The sequence below is a fragment of the Plecotus auritus genome (assembly GCF_963455305.1).
Source record: "Plecotus auritus genome assembly, chromosome: 6".
Lineage (NCBI taxonomy): Eukaryota > Metazoa > Chordata > Mammalia > Chiroptera > Vespertilionidae > Plecotus > Plecotus auritus.
The window spans coordinates 29,575,836-29,595,066 of record NC_137773.1 but is presented as its reverse complement, the minus strand read 5'-3'; the positions used below and the strand labels follow the sequence as shown (position 1 = coordinate 29,595,066).

General features: G+C 44.7%; 3 protein-coding genes across 3 annotated transcripts in view; 1 reads left to right on the top strand and 2 right to left on the bottom strand.

Annotated features, from left to right (window-relative positions):
* Window positions 1-19,231, top strand: part of LOC308250372 (protocadherin gamma-C4) — a gene marked incomplete at its 5' end in the record, with an annotated part of 563,663 nt that overhangs the window by 371,195 nt on the left and 173,237 nt on the right. The gene's annotated exons all lie outside the window — the stretch shown is intronic.
* On the bottom strand, window positions 7,920-8,825 carry LOC308250386 (mitochondrial ornithine transporter 2-like; the record flags this gene model as incomplete). The annotated part of the gene is made up of 1 exon (XM_080672960.1): window positions 7,920-8,825. The coding sequence occupies one exon, from the start codon at window positions 8,823-8,825 to the stop codon at window positions 7,920-7,922; it is 906 nt and encodes a 301-aa protein (XP_080529086.1).
* Window positions 16,823-19,112, bottom strand: TAF7 (TATA-box binding protein associated factor 7). Its single transcript, XM_080672959.1, has one exon. It carries the CDS (start codon window positions 18,398-18,400, stop codon window positions 17,321-17,323), a length of 1,080 nt encoding a protein of 359 aa, XP_080529085.1. The 5' UTR covers window positions 18,401-19,112; the 3' UTR covers window positions 16,823-17,320.

Here is a 19,231-nt window from a genome sequence, read left to right as displayed (position 1 = left end):
ATCTATTTCATATTGTACTGGAGGTTTTGGCCAGCATGATAAGGCAAAGAAATACAAGTTATGTAGATTGCAGAGGAAGAAATAAAGTTATTATTTGCAGTGATATTAAGGAGTGCACACTCAGCCAGGAATGACTTGACCCACTTGTTTGGATTAATGTATCTTCTACAGATAAAATATAATTTTTAAGATACCTACAGATAAAATATAATTTTTAAAGAGTAAGGTTGCAGCCCAGCCAGAGAGGCTCACTTAATTGGTTGAGTGTCATCCTGTGCACTGAAAGGTTGCTGGTTTGATTCTCGGTTGGAGCACATGCCTGGGTTGTGCGTGGGATCTCTAGTTGGGGCACTGTACGGAGCGCAGCCAATCTCTGTTTCTCTCTCACATTCTCTCTCTCTCTCTCCCTTCCTCTCTCCAAGCATGTCCTCAGGAGAGGATTCAAAAAAAAGGAAGGTTGCAGAATTTGAAAAAAACCATATACAATAATTGTATTTTATAAACCAGCAACAAACAGAAATTGACATTTAAAATAAAGATACAATTTACAACCATAAAAAAATCAAGTACCTAGGAACAACTATAATAAAGTGTAAGATCTCTATGGGGAAATTATATGACTTTATAAAGAGATATTAAGATGACTTACATTAATGAAGAAATATATGATGCTCATGAATGGGAAGATTCATTTTTTTAAGTTATCAATTCTCTTCTCCCCCAGTACATTACAACAGTACATTACATTACTTTAAAATTCATATGAAATAAAAAAATGTCATTAATATCTAGAAAATATCTTAAGAAAAAAGAAAAGGAAGAAAAAACTTGCCCTACTAATTATTAAGACTTGTTATCCTATCTAATAAAAGGTAATATGTAGATTGACCATCACTCCAACACACAAGATGGCTGCCCCCATGTGGTCAAAGATCCTGCCCCCATGTGGACACAAGATGGCCACCACAAGATGGCCAGCAAGGGAGGGCAGTTGGGAGGGACCAGGCCTGCAAGGGAGGGCAGTTGTGGGCAATCAGGCCAGCAGGGGAGGGCAGTTGGGAGGGACCAGGCCTGCAAGGGAGGGCAGTTGGGGGCAATTAAGCCTGCAGGGGAGGGCAGTTAGGGGTGACCAAGCTGGCAGAGGAGGGAAGTTGGGGGCGACCAGGCCTGTAGGGAAAGGCAGTTGGGAGGGACCCAGGCCTGCAGGGGAGAGCAGTTGGGGGGACCAGGCCTGCAGGGGAGGGCAGTTAGGGGTGACCAGGCCTGCAGGGGAGGGCAGTTAGGGGTAAACAGGCTGGCAGGGGAGCAGTTAGGCATCAATCAGGCTGGCAGGGGATTGTGAGAGGGATGTCCGACTACCCATTTAGGCCCGATCCCACTGGTGGGATCGGGTCTAAATGCACAGTTGGACATCCCTCGAGGGGTCCCAGATTGGAGAGGGTGCAGGCTGGTCTGAGGGACACCCCCCCCCCACACCGGTGCATGAATTTCGTGCACCGGGCCTCTAGTAAATCTATATTAATCAAGATGGTCTGGTACTGGTGCACAGACAGAAAATTTGACAATAGGTCAAAATAGACTTACATATACATGGAACATTTGAATATTAGAGATAGCAAGTCAGATTGTCTGTTTGCTCAGGCTACTCTAATAAAATACCATAGGCTAGTGGCTTAAACAACAGATGTTTATTTCTCAGAATTCTGGAGGTTGGGAAGTCCAAGGTCAAGGTGCCAGCAGATTGGGTTCTTGATGAGGGCCTTTTTCCTGGCTTGCAGACTGCAGAGTTCTCTATATTCACAAGGCTGAGAGGAGCAACTCTGGTGTTTTTTCCCCTTCTTATAAAGGCACTAACCTCATCATGGATCTCCATCCTCATAATGTCCTCCAGGCCTGGTTACCTCCCAAAGGCTCCACCTCCTATCACCATCATATTGGGGGGTAGGGCTTCAATATATGAATTTGGAGAGGAGGGGGGCACATTCAGTCTATAATACAGATCAATGAGAAAAGATGAGATGTCCAATTAAAAATAGTTATTCATACAGAAAAAAATTAAATTGAGTCTTAATTTAAAAATAAACTCCAAATGGATTTAAGAATTAAATGTAAAAAAAAAAAAATCATCCCCAAACAGAAACAAACCCTTTAAAGCTCTTAGTGGAAAATATAGGTAAATAAAGTTTAGATCTTTAGTGAAGAAATAACTTCTTTAAAAAGACACTGACCATCAAATAAAGGATTAATAAATAATAAAAATTTGACTGCATTAAAATCAAGGACTTTGACTCATCAATAGACATCTTAAAGATTTGGAAAAGGTGCCTAGCCAGTGTGGCTCAGTGGTTGAGCATCGTCCCATGCACCAAAAGGTTGCTGGTTCCATTCTGAGTCAGGGCACTTACTCAGGTTTTGATTTGATCCCCAGCCAGGTTGTGTGCAGGTGGCAACCAATTGATGTTTCTCTCTTACATCAATGTTTCCCTCTCCCTCTCCTTTCTTCTCTCTGAAATAAATACTTTAAAGAAAAAGAACAGCCATTTGTATATAAATCAGCAAGCAATGTATGTGGAAAGATGCCCTAGATAATGTCTGCTGAGAGTCCAGGTTGCTGAGGAGGACCCAGTGAAACTTATTTAGGCTGGAGTAGAAATATTCACTAGATAGACAGTTATCTGGAGGAACTAATATCCTTCCTGGGAACATTTTTTTTTCACCCACAGAATGTGTAGGATTGTTAAGAGAGGCCAATTTTCTACAAAACTACTTACCCACCTGTGAAATTTTCCATCTCTAGGTGCAGAGTAAAACTACTAATACCAAATGTTCTGAACGGGTTTTGAAAAAAGCCATTAAGCCTGGTTCAATGAACAGAGAATCAGTGCTGATGACCACCACCAACCTTGAAGAGATTGAGTGGCAAGAAGATACTAGTCCATTGACAAGGAAACAGTATTTAAATGCTGGCATTAGAAGGGAGCTGAGAACACTTTGGATGGTGGAGCTCACAAAAGAGGTCCCAGATCCTATCTAATAAAAGAGTAATATGCAAATTAACCACCACACCGCTACACCCACAAGCCACGCCCACCAGCCATGTCCACCAGCCAATCAGGAACAAATATGCAAATAAACCCAACTAAGATAGCTACGGCCACAGAGAGCAGGAGGGAGGCTTGGGTTTCCCCGGCAATGGAAGAAGCCAAGCTTTTCCCTTGCCAGCCTAGACCTCTACTCAAGGCTACGAAGTTTCAATGATAGAAGATACATAAACCCAAACAGAAATGACGGCAGCCACGGAGCTGGAAAAAGCAGGAGGCTAGAGTTGCCCCTGGCGATGGAGGAAGCCAAGCTTTCCACACACCCTGGCTGGCCCAGGCCTCCGCTTAAGGCTACAAAGTTTCAATTACAGAAGATACATAAATACCAACAGAAATGGCTGCCACCTCAGAGCAAGCAGAAGGCTTGGCTCCACTCCAGGCTACAAAGTTTCAATTATAGAAGATAAATAAACCCCAGATACCAGGGCCTCCACTTGGGTCGCCAGGGGGTGTGGCCAGCCTGCAAACCACCACAGGCCCCTCACACAGGCCGCCCCACACCCCAAGGGAACCCCCACCCTGATCCGGGACACCCTTCAGGGCAAACCAGCTGGCCCCCACCCATGGACCAGGTCTCTATACTATCTAATAAAAGAGTAATATGCAAATTGACCATCACTCCAACACACAAGATGTCTGCCCCCATGTGGTCAAAGATCCTGCCCCCATGTGGACACAAGATGGCCACCACAAGATGGCCAGCAAGGGAGGGCAGTTGGGGGCGATCAAGCCTGCAGGGGAGGGCAGTTAGGGGTGACCAAGCCAGCAGAGGAGGGAAGTTGGGAGGGACCCAGTCCTGCAGGGGAGAGCAGTTGGGGGGAAACAGGCCTGCAGGGGAGGGCAGTTAGGGGTGACCAGGCCTCCAGGGGAGGGCAGTTATGAGAAAACAGGCTGGCAGGGGAGCAGTTAGGTATTAATCAGGCTGGCAGGGGAGTGGTTAGGGGGTGATCAGGCTGGCAGGCAGAAGCGGTTAGGGGCAATCAGGAAGGCAGGCAGGCGAGCAGTTGGGAGCCAGCAGTCCTGGATTGTGAGAGGAATGTCCGACTACCCATTTAGGCCCGATCCCACCAGGATCAGGCTTAAACGGGCGCTCAGACATCCCTCAAGGGGTCCCAGATTGGAGAGGGTGCAGGCTGGGCTGAGGGACCACCCCCCACCCCCGTGCACAAATTTTGTGCACCGGGCCTCTAGTAGTTCAAATATTGAAATAATTTACTTTGTAAAAAGTCTCTCAGAGAAGACTTCTGGGCATTTCACATGGATCTGGATGAGATCAGAGAGACCAGAGAGTTACAGGCTTTGAAAATAGGGATTTCAAATCTCAGATGGTGCTCAAGTTGGAAATGCAACCTCTGAACAGAAGGCTACTTCCTGGCCTTGAGTAAAAAAATCTCCTGTGACTATTTTATGTACACAACAGTTTCCTATAAATAATTATCACTCCTCCTTAGGGCTTTGGGACAGAAGAAAAAGAACCTCCTTTTCTTCCAAGTTCAGCAACTTGAAGCTATTTTCTTGTACAATTAAAGAAAATTACAGGTTTGACAGTACATTGCCAGATTTGATCTTTCTGAGATGTCACATGTACTTAACAATTACTAAAGCTTGGTATCCTATGAAAGCTGGGACAGAGAATGAATTTCTAGTTACAATTTCACTGTAGCATGCAGACCATCTGGCCCTGACTGTAGACCAAATAATGGAATAAATATCAGAAAATATTTTTTGCCCTGGCTAGTTTGGCTCCATGGATAAAGCGTTGGCCTGCTGACTAAAGGGTCCCAGGTTCAATTCCAGTCAAGAGCACGGTACCTGGGGTTGCAGGCTCTATCCCCAGCCCTAGTGTGAGTGTGTGTGTGAGGCAACCAACCGATGTGATGTTTCTCTCTGTGTCTCTTCCCCTCCCTTCCACTCTCTCTAAGCTAATGGAAAAATATCCTCAGGTGAGGATTAATAACAGCAAATAAGATTTTTCGAAGTTGAGAGGTAAATTATGCCATGTGGAAGTGAAGTGAAATTTAAGGCTAGACATCAGAAAAATGGATTTGACCAATTTAAATCTTAGAAATAAATATACCATCTCACCACCCAAAATAACAAATAAATAGATGTTATATGCCAATTATAACTCAATTAAAAAAAGGTGATGAATGTGGTAAGTTAAAAAAACCAAAATTCAACTGAGTAAATTTGAAGATCTAATTGGCTTTATTAAGCAATTCATGAATAGGGCAGCATCTCATCTAGCAACTAGAAGTATGCTCAGAGGGGTGCAAAAAATGGAAGGTTTTTATATGCAGGAGGGTGTGCCAGGGGAGTTATTAGCAAAAAAAGAAAAAAAAAAGAAAAAAAAGAAAAAAAAAGAATTATTTTTGAGCACAGAATGCAGATATCATTAATGTCTGAATGCCTAGAGGTCAATACAGTACATTTTAAGTAGTGTGAATTACATAAATATTTTTATTTAGGTAAATAATTTAATGATAGAACACTCAAATTTCTTTAAACACAATATTTCAAATTATTATCTTTCTGGAATAAAGATCTGAAATGGTACAAATTGTACCCAAATATCAAACCATGAATCTAACAGAGGCTTCACTGATAGAAAAAGCTAAAGGAAACTAAAGATTTTACAAAGATTTATGGTCTACTGACAGTGATACACATACATGGTGTGGACTATTATTAAGACTGGTAGTCTGCTGGCTTTTAGCTTTACATGCTGCTTAAGAACACTTCTTATTGAAGATTCTGCTGGTCTTGGACCAGCAAGGAATGATAAGGCTTATTTTAATGGTGACAAGAATAATTATCTTACCATACGGCCATATGGTACACATCATCAAGTTTCTAGAATCAGGTAAACTATGGTTTTTGTGTGTGCATATATACATACATGTGGTATCCTATATAATAAATAGGTAATATGCAAATTGACCATCACACCCTCACAAGATGGCTGCCTACAACCAGGCCGGCAGGGGAGTTAGTGAGGGATGACCAAGCGACTGAACAAGCAGGCTGTGTGGGGCAACCAGGCCGGCAGGGGGGTTAGTGAGGGATGACCAAATGACTGAACAGCAGGCTGCGTGGGGTGACTAGGTCAGTGGGGGTCCGTGAGGTGCCACCAGGCTGGCAGGGGGGGGCAGTTGGGGGTGACCAGGCCAGCAGGGGGGACAGTTGGGGTGACCAGGCTGGTAGGGGGGGGCCAGTCATGGGTGACCAGGTTGGTGGTGGGGCAGTTAGGAGCAACCAGGCCGGCAGGGAGGGTGCAGTTGGGGGCAATCTGGCTGGCAGTGGGGGGCAGTTAGAGGCGACCAGGCTGGGGGGGGGCAGTTAGGGGCAATCAGGCCGGCATGCAGAGGCAGTGAGGGGCGATCAGGCCAGCAGGGGGGGGGGGGCAGTTAGGGGCGACCAGGCAGGTGAGTGATTAGGAGCCAGCAGTCCAGGATTGTGAGAGGGATGTCCTGGAATGGAGAGGGTGCAGGCTGGGCTGAGGGGACCCCCCCCCCCCCTTGCACAAATTTCATGCACCAGGTCTCTAGTAGTTTAATAAAATTGCATTTCTTATGTTTCATTGCTTTATAAAGTCACACTCCATACAGTGTTTTCATTAAAATTCACTGATGGTCAGTACCAAATTTAGAAGGTTCCAACACTGTATAAGCATGACAAGGAGTTATAGACCTTGAGGTAAACTTCAGGATGGGTCATCCTTAATATTCCTTACTGTGGAGTGCAAACACTAAATTCTGTGTAGTTCTGCCAGAGAGGAGAGGACTTCATCCACAAGTATTATCGTCTGAACACAAAACAAGGAACAGAAGCTTTTCTTGGCTTTGGCACTCTCTGTTCCCTGGAAGGGTTTCTGACTGGTGGAGGCAGAGAGTGAATAATACAAAGTGGATCAACAACCCCTAAATGGGCCCAGATAACACCCCTGAAATCCTAGACCCAGAAACTAGAAGCTAAGAACTGTTGTTAGCTACATTGGTCTTCATCAAAGCATAGCAGCACAACTCCTTCCTCAATCTAAAGCCCCAAAGATGAGGAGCTCTTTGGGAGAGAAGAAGGGAAGTTGATATAGATGAAGGCTATGCTACTTCCCAAAGGTCTGACACTCTAGGCCCAGCTAAGCGTGTGGAATATGATCCCACTTTGAAAATGGTTGACACTATTTTAAGAGTAGAGCATCTTAGAAAAATCCAGGATGCCAACTCTGAAACTTTAACTCAAGAATGTGGAACACACAGCAGTATATCCTCTTCTTAAAAATCTAGATGTGTATTTTGGTTTTCAATTACCACACAAAAACTTTTTAAAAACTTTAATTGCCTAGTACAGTTTTAAAGAGAACCTACATCTTGAATAAGTTAATCATTTATAACCATCTTCATGAAACATAGTTACCTCAGTTTTTCTGGTGCTATGAAATTAAACACAGGGAACCAAACTGTGTTTCACTCACAACACATAACCAACTAAATTGTACGTACATTTATAGATTTATGAAAAAGCTGTTATATAACTATCTTTAGCCTTTCAAATTAGGTAGATAGGGCCACCCACTCACTCTGTATATCCCACAAAACACAAAAGCAGCAACTTTTCTATTTCATTACAATTATGGACAGAAATTATATGATGAAAAACAGAGGTTCTTCCACAAAGTTTAAGGTATAGGGTAGAAGAAGATAAAGACAAAATTCCCATGAAGTGAAAAATAATCTTACTTTAGTCCAGTACTCCATGAAACCCTGAGATAAACTATAGTCCTCAAAGGTGTGTATTTGAATCCAGGTTCACCAAGACACTTCAGTATGCTTCCAACTGGCTCATCAGCCGCCTCCTGCTGTATTCATAAACCAAAAACAGTGACCCATTGGCAGGTAACGCTCGAATCAGAGTAGCTGTCAGTCCAGAATATAAGGCTGCTATCCCCTCACTTTCCACAATACTAACAAGAGTTCCGACAAACCCTGCCTGTTTTCCATGCATGGAAAGAACCTGAATTCTGGATTTGATACAATCCACTGGGAATATGACAAGCCAAAGGCAAATCCCAGCAATTCCACCACTTAACATCAAATGGACAGGGCCTAGTTCATCTTTGGATCTCCCTGAGGCCAAAAACGTTCGGCTCACTTCATAGCCACCGAAGAAGAAGAAATAGCCCGGTACTTCCTGAAGGAGAGTGCTGGAGAAGCCTTGATAGAAGCCCCAGGGGCCATCCTTCCTAAGGATGCCCTTCACGACGGACCAAACTGTGTTGTGGCTTTGGATGATCTTGCCTGACTTCTCCATTTCGTGCATGGCCTGCAGCCGGCACTTCACCAGCTCAGTGGGGCACAGGGCCAGCGCCGCGAACGCGGACGCCATGGAGCCGGCGGTCGCGGTCTGCAGGTCACTCAGCTTGGCCTGCTTGTCCAGTCCCACCACTTTCTTCACAAACTGTTGGCAGAAGCCGTAGCACATGAAGAGGACGGAGTTCTCGGCGACATAGGCCAGGAGCGCGGGCCCGGTCCCCTTGTAGAAGCCGCGCAGGCCCACTTGCGAGTACGTCTTGCGGCAGCAGTCGGCGAAGCCCTTGTACAGGCCGGGGAACGTCTGCATCTTCACTTTCACGGTGTCGAAGGGCTGCCCGGTCAGGACACACGCGGTGCCCCCGAGGGCCCCCGATGTGAGGTCGATGGCCGCTTGGATGACGGGGTTGAACCCCATGGTCGTGCGCTGGTCTCGGTGGAGCTGTGAGCGAGTCCCCGGTGCCGCCGCCTACTCGGGACTATGGCTCCGCGGCGGGAAAAGACGCTCAACCCCAGGCCAGGCGCCGGGCCGCCTCCAGCGCCGGGGTAACTCGGCTCCCGCGGCCCCGCGCGAGGCTCGCCCGCGCCCTGCGGACCCAGCCCCGCAACCGCCTTCTCGGCGCCGGCGCGCGCGGGCGCGGACTGAAGACGTAAACACTTTTAATGAAAACAACTGAAAGCCGTGCGGTAAGTTCTCGCCAGGACGGGGGACTCAGCGCCGCTGTCCCTGCGCGAGGGGGGAATACTTTGCCACTGGGCCAGGCCCCGCCTCCCCAGGTGGCCCAGCGGGAAACTGAGCCTGGAGCCAAAGGGTCAATCTAACCAAACAGATTTAAGTAGGAAAGACAAACAAACCGCTGGGGGTGGGAGGTGATTTACATAACAATCGGCCGCTGCTTTGGACTAGGAAACCTTGAACTGTCTCTGTCAAGAGAAGGGCGACTCTGCAGTGGGACCGGCCTCGCAGGGCCTCTGTGGTCCCGGGGACACCGGAGGGGACCCGAGGCGGGCGGAGGCGCGGGAGAAGGGCTATTTTCGTGGCAATATCGCAGGGGACATGGGGCTAGAGCCCTGGGAGCTGGTGGGACCGAGTTCTCAACATTTCTTGAGGTAGGACATGGCATTTTACAATCGGCTCGGAAAAGAGGTATATAATTGCTAAGAAACTTGATAGTTAAAGGCTGTGTGGTTCCAGCGGTCTCTGCTGGCTAAGTTTCAAGGTTCTTGAGGAGCCATAGAGCTTTGTGCAGTGGCCACATAAATTCAGGATACAAATACACACTTGCTCCCAAGATAAGATGAGGTTTGGGGACATCAGTGAGGGTACCGCTGTTAGGACACACTTTTTCTTCTCAGATGCTCATGATCCCAACGTTAGAATGTATTCTCATAAGATTTACATTCCAAGGCCTAGTTGGGATTTTACTTTGGGGGTTAAAAACAAAATGGGGGAAAGGGCAGAAAGTATACTGAAATGATTTTCTCTTTCATCTAGAAAGCTTTCCTTGTCTGATTATCTGGGGCTGTCAATGACTATTTAAAAGTGAGGCACTGAAAAGTGGATTGTGTATGGGTAGTTTGTCAACAAATAGATTTCTTGTCCTTCATAGTGTGACCTGGCCTTTTCTTGGAGAATGCCCAGATGTCAGTATTTGGATTTCTTTTCTCAGGAACCACATGGTTTCTTCAGAGAATAATCTTCTGGTTGACTCCATGTGTGGGCGTGGACGTGGGCGTGTGTTGGAGGGGAGGGAGCATCCTTTGATACTGATTTAATGAGGCCAAGATGGGGGAGTAGGGGTGGCATTCCTGCAGCAATGGATATAGATTTTCACATAATTCCCTTGTTTTATGCTATACACCCCAACCTTCATCTGTGCCTTTCTCTGACTTTGAGACTTTGCTTTAATTTACCTAGGAAAAAAAACTTTCCAAAATAAATACATAAATTTAAATTAAAGAAAATAAACTTTACATCTGTGGGACGGGGAAGTAAGAGTCATCTAGAGTCCTAAGTTGGGTTAAGGATCTTGGATATGCAACAGCTCTGAACACAGACTTTAATGAATCCCAGGTTTCCACCTTTCCCCCTTCCTTGGAGACTTCTGCCTGTAAAATATGAGCCTCTCACAAGTTCTATATCAAGTGGGTTTGTTTCTCTTTGGTATACCCCATTACAGACATTTACTGTGTAACTTTCTCTGATCTCTGAATTAATTTATCATATATTCATCTGCTTTGGCCTTCTGAAAACAGTTTGACATCTATCATTTAATGTTGTTTCATCTCTTATAACCTTGGGGATTAGTTATTTTGGCAGGATTTTTTTTATAGAGAAGAGATATGTGAGAACAAGCTGCCATTTTATACTAAAAATATTTTTAAATCCTTCATGTGATATTTGAGAGATGTTTTAATGTTTTGATATGACCCTCAGGAAAGACAGGGAGAAAAAAGTATATTTTCATAATTATTGTGGAGGCCCTATCAAATTATCTAGAAGTGCATTCAATATTTTAATAGCCACTGATTTCAATTAATTACACCTGGTTCATTGTTTTTAATTGAGTTTTTACAAACATAAGAGATGCAGGCTACTGCAATAAATCATCAACTGCTTTTGCATTAAGTTCATGTATGTTTTGGAGAAATCAAATTAGTAAAGGCCAGCATCACAGGGGCATTAATAAGGAAATGGTCTGTATCTTCACTGAATCCTCCTATATAATAAAAGAGTAATATGCAAATTAACCACCACACCGCTACACCCACAAGCCATGCCCACCAGCCAATCAGGAGCGAATATGCAAATAAACCCAACCAAGATGGCTATGGCCACAGAGAGCAGGAGGGAGGCTTGGGTTTCCCCGGCAATGGAGGAAGCCAAGCTTTCTGCCTGGACCCTTGCCAGCCTAGGCCTCCACTCAAGGCTACAAAGTTTCAATGATAGAAGATACATAAATCCAAACAGAAATGGCAGCAGCCACAGAGCTGGAAAGAGCAGGAGGCTAGGGTTGCCCCCGGTGATGGAGGAAGCCAAGCTTTCCGCACACCCTGGCCAGCCCAGGCCTCCGCTTAAGGCTACAAAGTTTCAATTATAGAAGATACATAAGTCCCCCCCAAAATGGCTGCTGCCACTGAGCAAGCAGAAGGCTTGGCTTCACTCCAGGCTACAAAGTTTCAATTGTAGAAGATAAATAAACCCCAGATACCAGGGCCTCTGCTTGGGTCGCCGGGGGGCATGGCCGGCCTACAAACCACCACAGGCCCCTTACCCAGGCCGCCTCACGCCCCAAGGGAACCCCCACCCTGATCTGGGACACCCTTCAGGGCAAACCAGCTGGCCCCCACCTGTGCACCAGGCCTCTATCCTATCTAATAAAAGAGTAATATGCAGATTGACCATCACTCCAACACACAGGATGTCTGCCCCCGTGTGGTCAAAGATCCTGCCCCCATGTGGACACAAGATGGCCACCACAAGATGGCCAGCAAGGGAGGGCAGTTGGGAGGGACCAGGCCTGCAAGGGAGGGCAGTTGTGGGCGATCAGGCCAGCAAGGGAGGGCAGTTGGGAGGGACCAGGCCTGCAAGGGAGGGCAGTTGGGGGCGATCAAGCCTGCAGGGGAGGGCAGTTGGGGGTGACCTGGCCTTCAGGGAAAGGCAGTTGGGAGGGACCCAGGCCTGCAGGGGAGAGCGGTTGGGGGGGACCAGGCCTGCAGGGGAGGGCAGTTAGGGGTTATCGGGCCTGCAGGGGAGGGCAGTTAGGAGCAAACAGGCTGGCAGGGGAGCAGTTAGGCATCAATCAGGCTGGCAGGGAGTGGTTAGGGGGTGATCAGGCTGGCAGGCAGAAGCGGTTAGGGGCAATGAGGAAGGCAGGCAGGCAAGCAGTTGAGAGCCAGCAGTCCTGGATTGTGAGAGGGATGTCCAACTGCCCGTTTAGGCCCGATCCCACCGGGGCCTAAACAGGCAGTCGGACATCCCTCGATGGGTTCCAGATTGGAGAGGGTGCAGGCTGGGCTAAGGGACACCCCCCTCCCCCGTGCACGAATTTCGTGCACTGGGCCTCTAGTTATCAAATATAGCTGCTGCACAAATAGTAGAGATGGTTATTAAGTTCCACTAAACAGCTGGACTTGGAGAGAACAGGCCCCAGCATATATTAAACATTGCCCAAGACAATAAGCAATTTTGAAAGCTATTTTTTCCTGATTCTAACTAACCAAAATGATGATGCTCCTGTTTCAAATTTAAGCACATGTCCTTCCACGCATACAAACCAGAAAATAATGGGAAAGGAACTCCCAACCTTTCAGTAAAGATTCTTGACAAGGTGTGAACATCCAAATCAAATGCTCCCTGGCAATTAGACTGAATGGCCAGATAGGATTACCAGAGAAAGTGAGGTTTGAGCTGAAGCCTGAAAGATAAAAAGCTGGCCATGAAAATATCTGGAGACTGTTCCAGGAAAGGGGAACTATAAATGCTAAATAAAGCTCTGTGGTCAGATATTTGAAGTACAGAAAGAAGGCCAGTATGGCTGCTAAGTGGTGAGCAGTCTTTCTGGTCTATGTTTTCACATAGAATTCTTACTGGATAATAAAACAAAAACCAGAATTTAAGATACAGTCCTTGAAACACATGGATTGTTTTAATTTACCTAAATTTTTCATCTCAAACATTTGCTCTCTAGATTTGAAATATTAGGCTTTATGACATTTAAAATACTGATACCATTTACCTAATCTATAGATATGATACAAACAGAGGCCATATTGGCATAAATGTTTATTGCAGTATTCTGTGTAATAGCAAATTTAAAGTGAAACAACCCAAATGACCAGCAATAGGGGAGTGGATAAAATTAAGAAAATATCTATATCATGAAAAAAAAAGCAGGTCTATACAGGCTAATAAGGAGGGATGCTCATATTGTATTTTTGAGTGAGAAAAATTTTCGAATCATGTCTCTAACAAAATCATATTTTTCTTTTGCTTTATAGAACTACATATATGTATACAATTAATTGTATACCAAATAAAGACCTGGAATGATACCTATCAAAAATGTTAAATTTACCCTAGAAAGTTGGGGTGAAAGGGACTTTTTAGTTTTGTAAAATTTCTGCATTGTTTAAATGTTTTCAGTGAGTTTTTTATTTCTGTAATATTTTAAAACACGAATTTTTAAAGATTTCTTCATAACTTTTGTTCATGAACCCAGAAATATTGAAAACTGTAGCCCAACCACACCCACATTCATTAGCCAACGGAGCTGTGAGAAAAGTGGTGTTTGTTTTTATAACTCTGGATTTATTTGAAGGGAAATGGATCCCAATCTTCTTTAGTTAAGTCTTTGTTTTTTGAAGTTTATGTAACAGATAATTACTCTTCATTGTGGAGTTTTTAATTTTAATGCAAAGCCAAGCCATAAATAAATCAAATAAAAAATAAAGTCACAGAAGTAAGTTGAGTTGATATATTTATGCTGCAGATATATTTGAAGCAAACCCTGTTTCTGCTCTAACTTATAAACTTTGACTTAGGATCCTTAATTTGAAATCAGTCAACCACATTTTAAACAGCTCTTTATACATTTTTCTACTATTTTGTTAACTCTTTAATTCAACTAATTATTTAATCCCCATTATGTTCAGACCTTAGTAAATAGGCAATAATAATTTGCTTTTTATTGCTTACTATATTCCAGGCATTATTCTAAGTCCTTTATATGTATCAACTCAATAGCCAACAGCCAAAACTCAACAGCCCTGAGGCAGGTAATATTATCACCTTAATGTTAGAGATGAAAAAATTGAAGCAAACAGATTGTTACTTGCCCAAGTAATACATAGGTCACTGAGCTAGGATACAGACCCAAGCACTACATCTCCTGACTCTGAGATTTTAACCTCTTTACTATTTAGTAAGTTTAGTGACTAACAAGCCAAAGTGCCTCCTCAGGGAATTTACAGCCTAGTGGGGATATGAGCAACAGGTAATTTATATTTTACTGTGATAAATGCATAACAGATCATTATCCCAGAATACTAGTATAGAGTGCAAGAGATTAGACATTAAATGTTTAATTCAGGATTTCATATACAGTGCCTGGTACTGCTTGTCACAATAAATATTTGTTGAATAACAGGGAAACACAGAGCTTGGGTAAAGCCATAATATAATTGCTTAACCTAGATAGAGATCAGGAAAGACTTGCTGGAGTCAGTGATATTTAGATTGAGTTGGATATGGCCAAATAAAGGGAAGTCTTCTAGGTTGAGTGAACAGTTTGTTAAAAGGCTCTAAGGCCCAGGAGAGGAAGAGGAGTAAACTCCTTGGAAAAATGTAAATAAGCTCAGTATGGGTTGAAAACAGTGAGAGGATGTGGTGAGATGAGGCTGAAAAGATAATTGCAGCACTCATAATCCTATGTTTTTAAAAGATATAAACTTAATCCTAAAATAATGATGTACCACTGAATGGTTTTAAGCATGGAAGTGACATGATCAGATGTATCTTGGAAAGAGCATTTTGGTGCCTTAGTCAAAATACTAAGTTGGATGGTAAGTTTATATAAACACACACACAGTTAGGAAGCTACTGCCATTTGCTAGGCCAAAGATAATAATGGCTTATATTAGAACAGTAGCAGTGGGGATGAAGTAGAGTGACTGATGAGCTTTGTAGAAAGTAGAATCGGTAGTAAGGGGGAATAGTCAAAGATGTAAAAAATATAAAAATTATGTTTAAGAAATTTTGAAATATCAGACTATGTACTGACTTTATGAATAATTTTGATGAACTGACATGGACAAATCACCTTGGGTTTCAGAATCCTATCTAATAAAAAAGTAATATGCAAATTGAGCATACCTCTGCTACACCCACAAGCCATGCTCACCAGCCAATCAGGAGCGAGTATGCAAATTAACCCAACCAAGATGGCTGCGGCCACGGAGCAAGCAGGAGGCTTGGGTTTCCCTGGCAATGGAGGAAGCCAAGCTTCCCACACACCCTGGCTGACAGTGGACTCCACTCAATGCTACAAAGTTTCAATTATAGAAGATAAATAAATCCCAACAAAAATGGCTGTGGTCACTGAGCAAGCAGGAGGCTTGGGTTTTCCCAGCGATGGAGGAAGCCAAGCTTTCCGCCCACCCTGGCCTGCCCTAGCCTCCGCTCAAGGCTACAAAGTTTCAATTATAGAAGATAAATAAATCCCAGATACCAGGGCCTCCGCTTGGGTCGCTGGGGGGTGTGGCCGGCCTGCAAACCACCACAGGCCCCACACCCTAAGGGAATCCCCACCCTGATCTGGGATACCCTTCAGGGCAAACCAGCCGGCCCCCACCCATGCACCAGGCCTCTATCCTATCTAATAAGAGTAATATGCAAATTGACCATAACTCCAACACACAAGATGGCTGCCCCCATGTAGATACAAGATGGCCACCATAAGATGGCCAACAGGGGAGGGACCAGGCCTGCAAGGGAGGGCAGTTGGTGGCAATCAAGCCTGCAGGGGAGGGCAGTTAGGGGTGACCAGGCTGGCAGAGGAGGGAAGCTGGGGGCGACGGGACCTGCAGGGTAGGGCAGTTGGGAGGGACCAGGCCTGCAGGGGAGGGCAGTTGGGGGGGACCAGGCCTGCAAGGGAGGGCAGTTAGGGGTAATCGGGCTTGCAGGGGAGCAGTTAGGCATCAATCAGGCTGTCAGGGGAGTGGTTAGGGGGTGATCAGGCTGGCAGGCAGAAGCGGTTAGGGGCAATCAGGAAGGTAGGCAGGCAAGCAATTGGGAGCCAGCAGTCCTGGATTGTGAGAGGGATGTCCGACTGCCCATTTAGGCCCGATCCTACTGAGATCGGGCCTAAATGGGCAGTCGGACATCCCTCGAGGGGTCCCAGATTGGAGAGGGTGCAGGCTCGGCCGAGGGACACCCCCCTCCCTGTGCACGTATTTCATGCACCAGGCCTCTAGTATTAAGTAATTACAGAAATTAAGTGGAAAATATTTAGAAATATAATCTTAATCCAACTCAATGGAATGATTCTTTCAACAGTATCTGAAAGAGCTCACTTTATTTTGTTCCTAATATATTAAGCAGGTGAGTGTACTGCTTTAAACACACAAAAGCATGAAAAAAGACCTTCATGTACAAAAATTAGGGTAATTTAGGAAGGTTCTGTACCTAGTATTTCTTAACCTCCAAATGGAGCAGGTGGATTAGAAGTTTAACAAAATGCAAAGATGACATTTCCCAATTTGTTTGCACCTACTTTAATTATCTTTTTCTTAAAACCCAACATAACAGCTTCTTTCCCTACAAAACAGGATCAAATTGCTCAGTCACTAAACCCCACCAACAGACCATTTCACAAGAGGATCTGACACCAACTACCCCTAAAAGAACAAGACACATTATGAGGTAAAAACTAGTTTTTATTTATTGTGTTAAACTTTATAAAATGATTTGCAACTGTACATATAGAAAAATAACTACTGCATGGGAAAATATATACAAATTAGCTTCACTGCCTCTAGACTACTTTTCTTCCTGATCTCAGATGGCTTCACAAACTAGCAATAGCAGCTTCTGGCAAATGGAGAAACAGCAGCAAAGTCTGGCAGTGAAGTTGTGATTACTAAAGTTGAACTGTTAATTCCAATAATCTTACAACTTTTCTACATTTTTCTGTCATACATTACTACTTTCTACAGGATAAACACCTAGCCAAGTTCTGAGAGACAAATGAAATAGAAATTCACATTTATAGTTGTCTATAAGACAAATTCAATAGAAGGCAGCAGAGGAATTGGGAATTACTGCAAAGTTATATTTAGTCCAGGTGATGAAGCCAAAATTTTTCTCCCAATGCTGACCACTCTACAGAATGACATTAAGTATCAAAACTCTTCTTACTTTTCTAGGAGTGATTCTAGCTCTTCTTGCAAAGAGCTGAGCTGCTCCTTTTCTCGGTCTTCCTTTTGTTTGAGTTCATCCAGCACAGCCTGAAATCTGTTCTTGAGGGCCAGGTTTTCCACTTTCATGATGAGGTCTTCCTGTCGTTTTGCCCTATCCTGGGTCTCTTGGAGCTTGCCTTTTAAGTTATCAATCTGTTTCTGAATTCCCATAACCAGCTGATTGGTCCCCTCATTTTCTTGGTGCTGTTCATCTGATGTATTTAGCTTGTCCTGTAGCTGTCTTTCCAGATCTTCTTCAGTGTCAATGATGTTTATATCTTCCTCATCTTGATGCTGTGTCTCATCTTCATCTTCACTGCTGCTGCTGAGGTCATTGAAAATCTCCCGAAGCTCATCATGTTCTAATGAGTCATGGCCTTGCCTGTGGCCTGACATTCCTGGAGAAGAGATATCAAGGCCTTGATTTTCTGTTTCTTTTGTTTCATCCTCAGCAATTATTTCCCAACGAGTACTGACAGCTTCAGCATCTGTACTCAGCAAACGCTTCACTTCTTTTTCCACATCTGGAGATTCAATATATTTCTTCTTTGCTGTCTTCCGGAACCTTCTCTTTCTGACATTTTTTAGAGGCAGAGTGATTCCATGGTTCCATATAAACTTTTTCTCTTTGTCCTTATCCTTTTTTTTGCTTGCTTTGGGATCAGCAGCAGCAGCAGCAGCTGCAGCAGTTGCAGCAGCTGCAACTGGTTCCTCCACTGGAGGATAGAGATCACCATCAACTGTGGATACAAGCATCTGACAGATATCAGCTGTCTTGTAAAAGGTTTTTTTATCAATGGTTTTCAAACTTTCCATAACACAAGGCAGATCTACCAGTTTTGAGGCCAGCGGGACCCGGTCCACTCTGACAATTCCATGGCGCCCATCCGGGTGTAACTCTATTGTCAGTCTGTCCTTCAGATTGACATGGCCAGACTGTACTGCCCGCCTCACAGTAGAGGCATATTCTGGAGGTAGACGTAAGATAAACTGGCTCTCTAGTTCATGAGGAGCATCATCTTTGCTCTTACTCATCTTTCTTTCTTTGTGACTCACTTCTCTAATAGCCACTTGTTGCACTAAAAAGTTCCAGCTACTGCAACAGTTAGGAAGACCAGTTTGTTATGAAATGAAATATTTAAGTATTACAGCAGCTAAGCGTCTATTTTCTTAATTTTAAATTAAGCACCAAGTCTTTTTAAATATGCTGTGACTGAATAAGTTGTTACTGACACTGGCTTATTCAGTTAGGTCCATTTAAATATATTAGCTGCAATTCCAAGTTTCCACCTCTAGATGCCGCTGCCGGACAATGCAGAAAGCTAGCGAGCAGGAAAGCAAATGGTGGCTTCTGCAGAATGATTTGCATCACAGAAAGTTACGGCCCCAGCTGACACTCCCAATCCACATTTATCCGGAACAAAGGTAGTCAAAAAGCGGGGCACAGTGAGCTCTCTTCGCCTCGGATACTTACAATCCAGTGACGATTATAAACCCAGCTTCTCCGGTTCGGAGCGAGCGGAAGAGGAAGCCACTTGGAGCAAGCGGCTGGGAGCCGACCGTATCTCCAGATTCCTTTGTTCCTCCGGACTCTTGGCAAAGCGACCTGGTACTGATTACCAGTGAATGGTCCAGGGAGGGCAGCGCGAAATCTCGCTGAGATGCGCCGCTCTAAGCGCCAGACTCGGCAGCGCCGCGGCTCTGCGGCTCCGCAGACCTCCGTCCGGTGCTGCAGACAAGCGGAGAAGAAAGCGCTACGTCACCGCGCGGGGCGGGAGACGGCTTTGAGTGACAGCGCGATTCAGGCGGAAGTGCGGGCTGCCTCAGAGCGCGCAGGCGCAACTATGCTAGCTGGCGTAATACTGT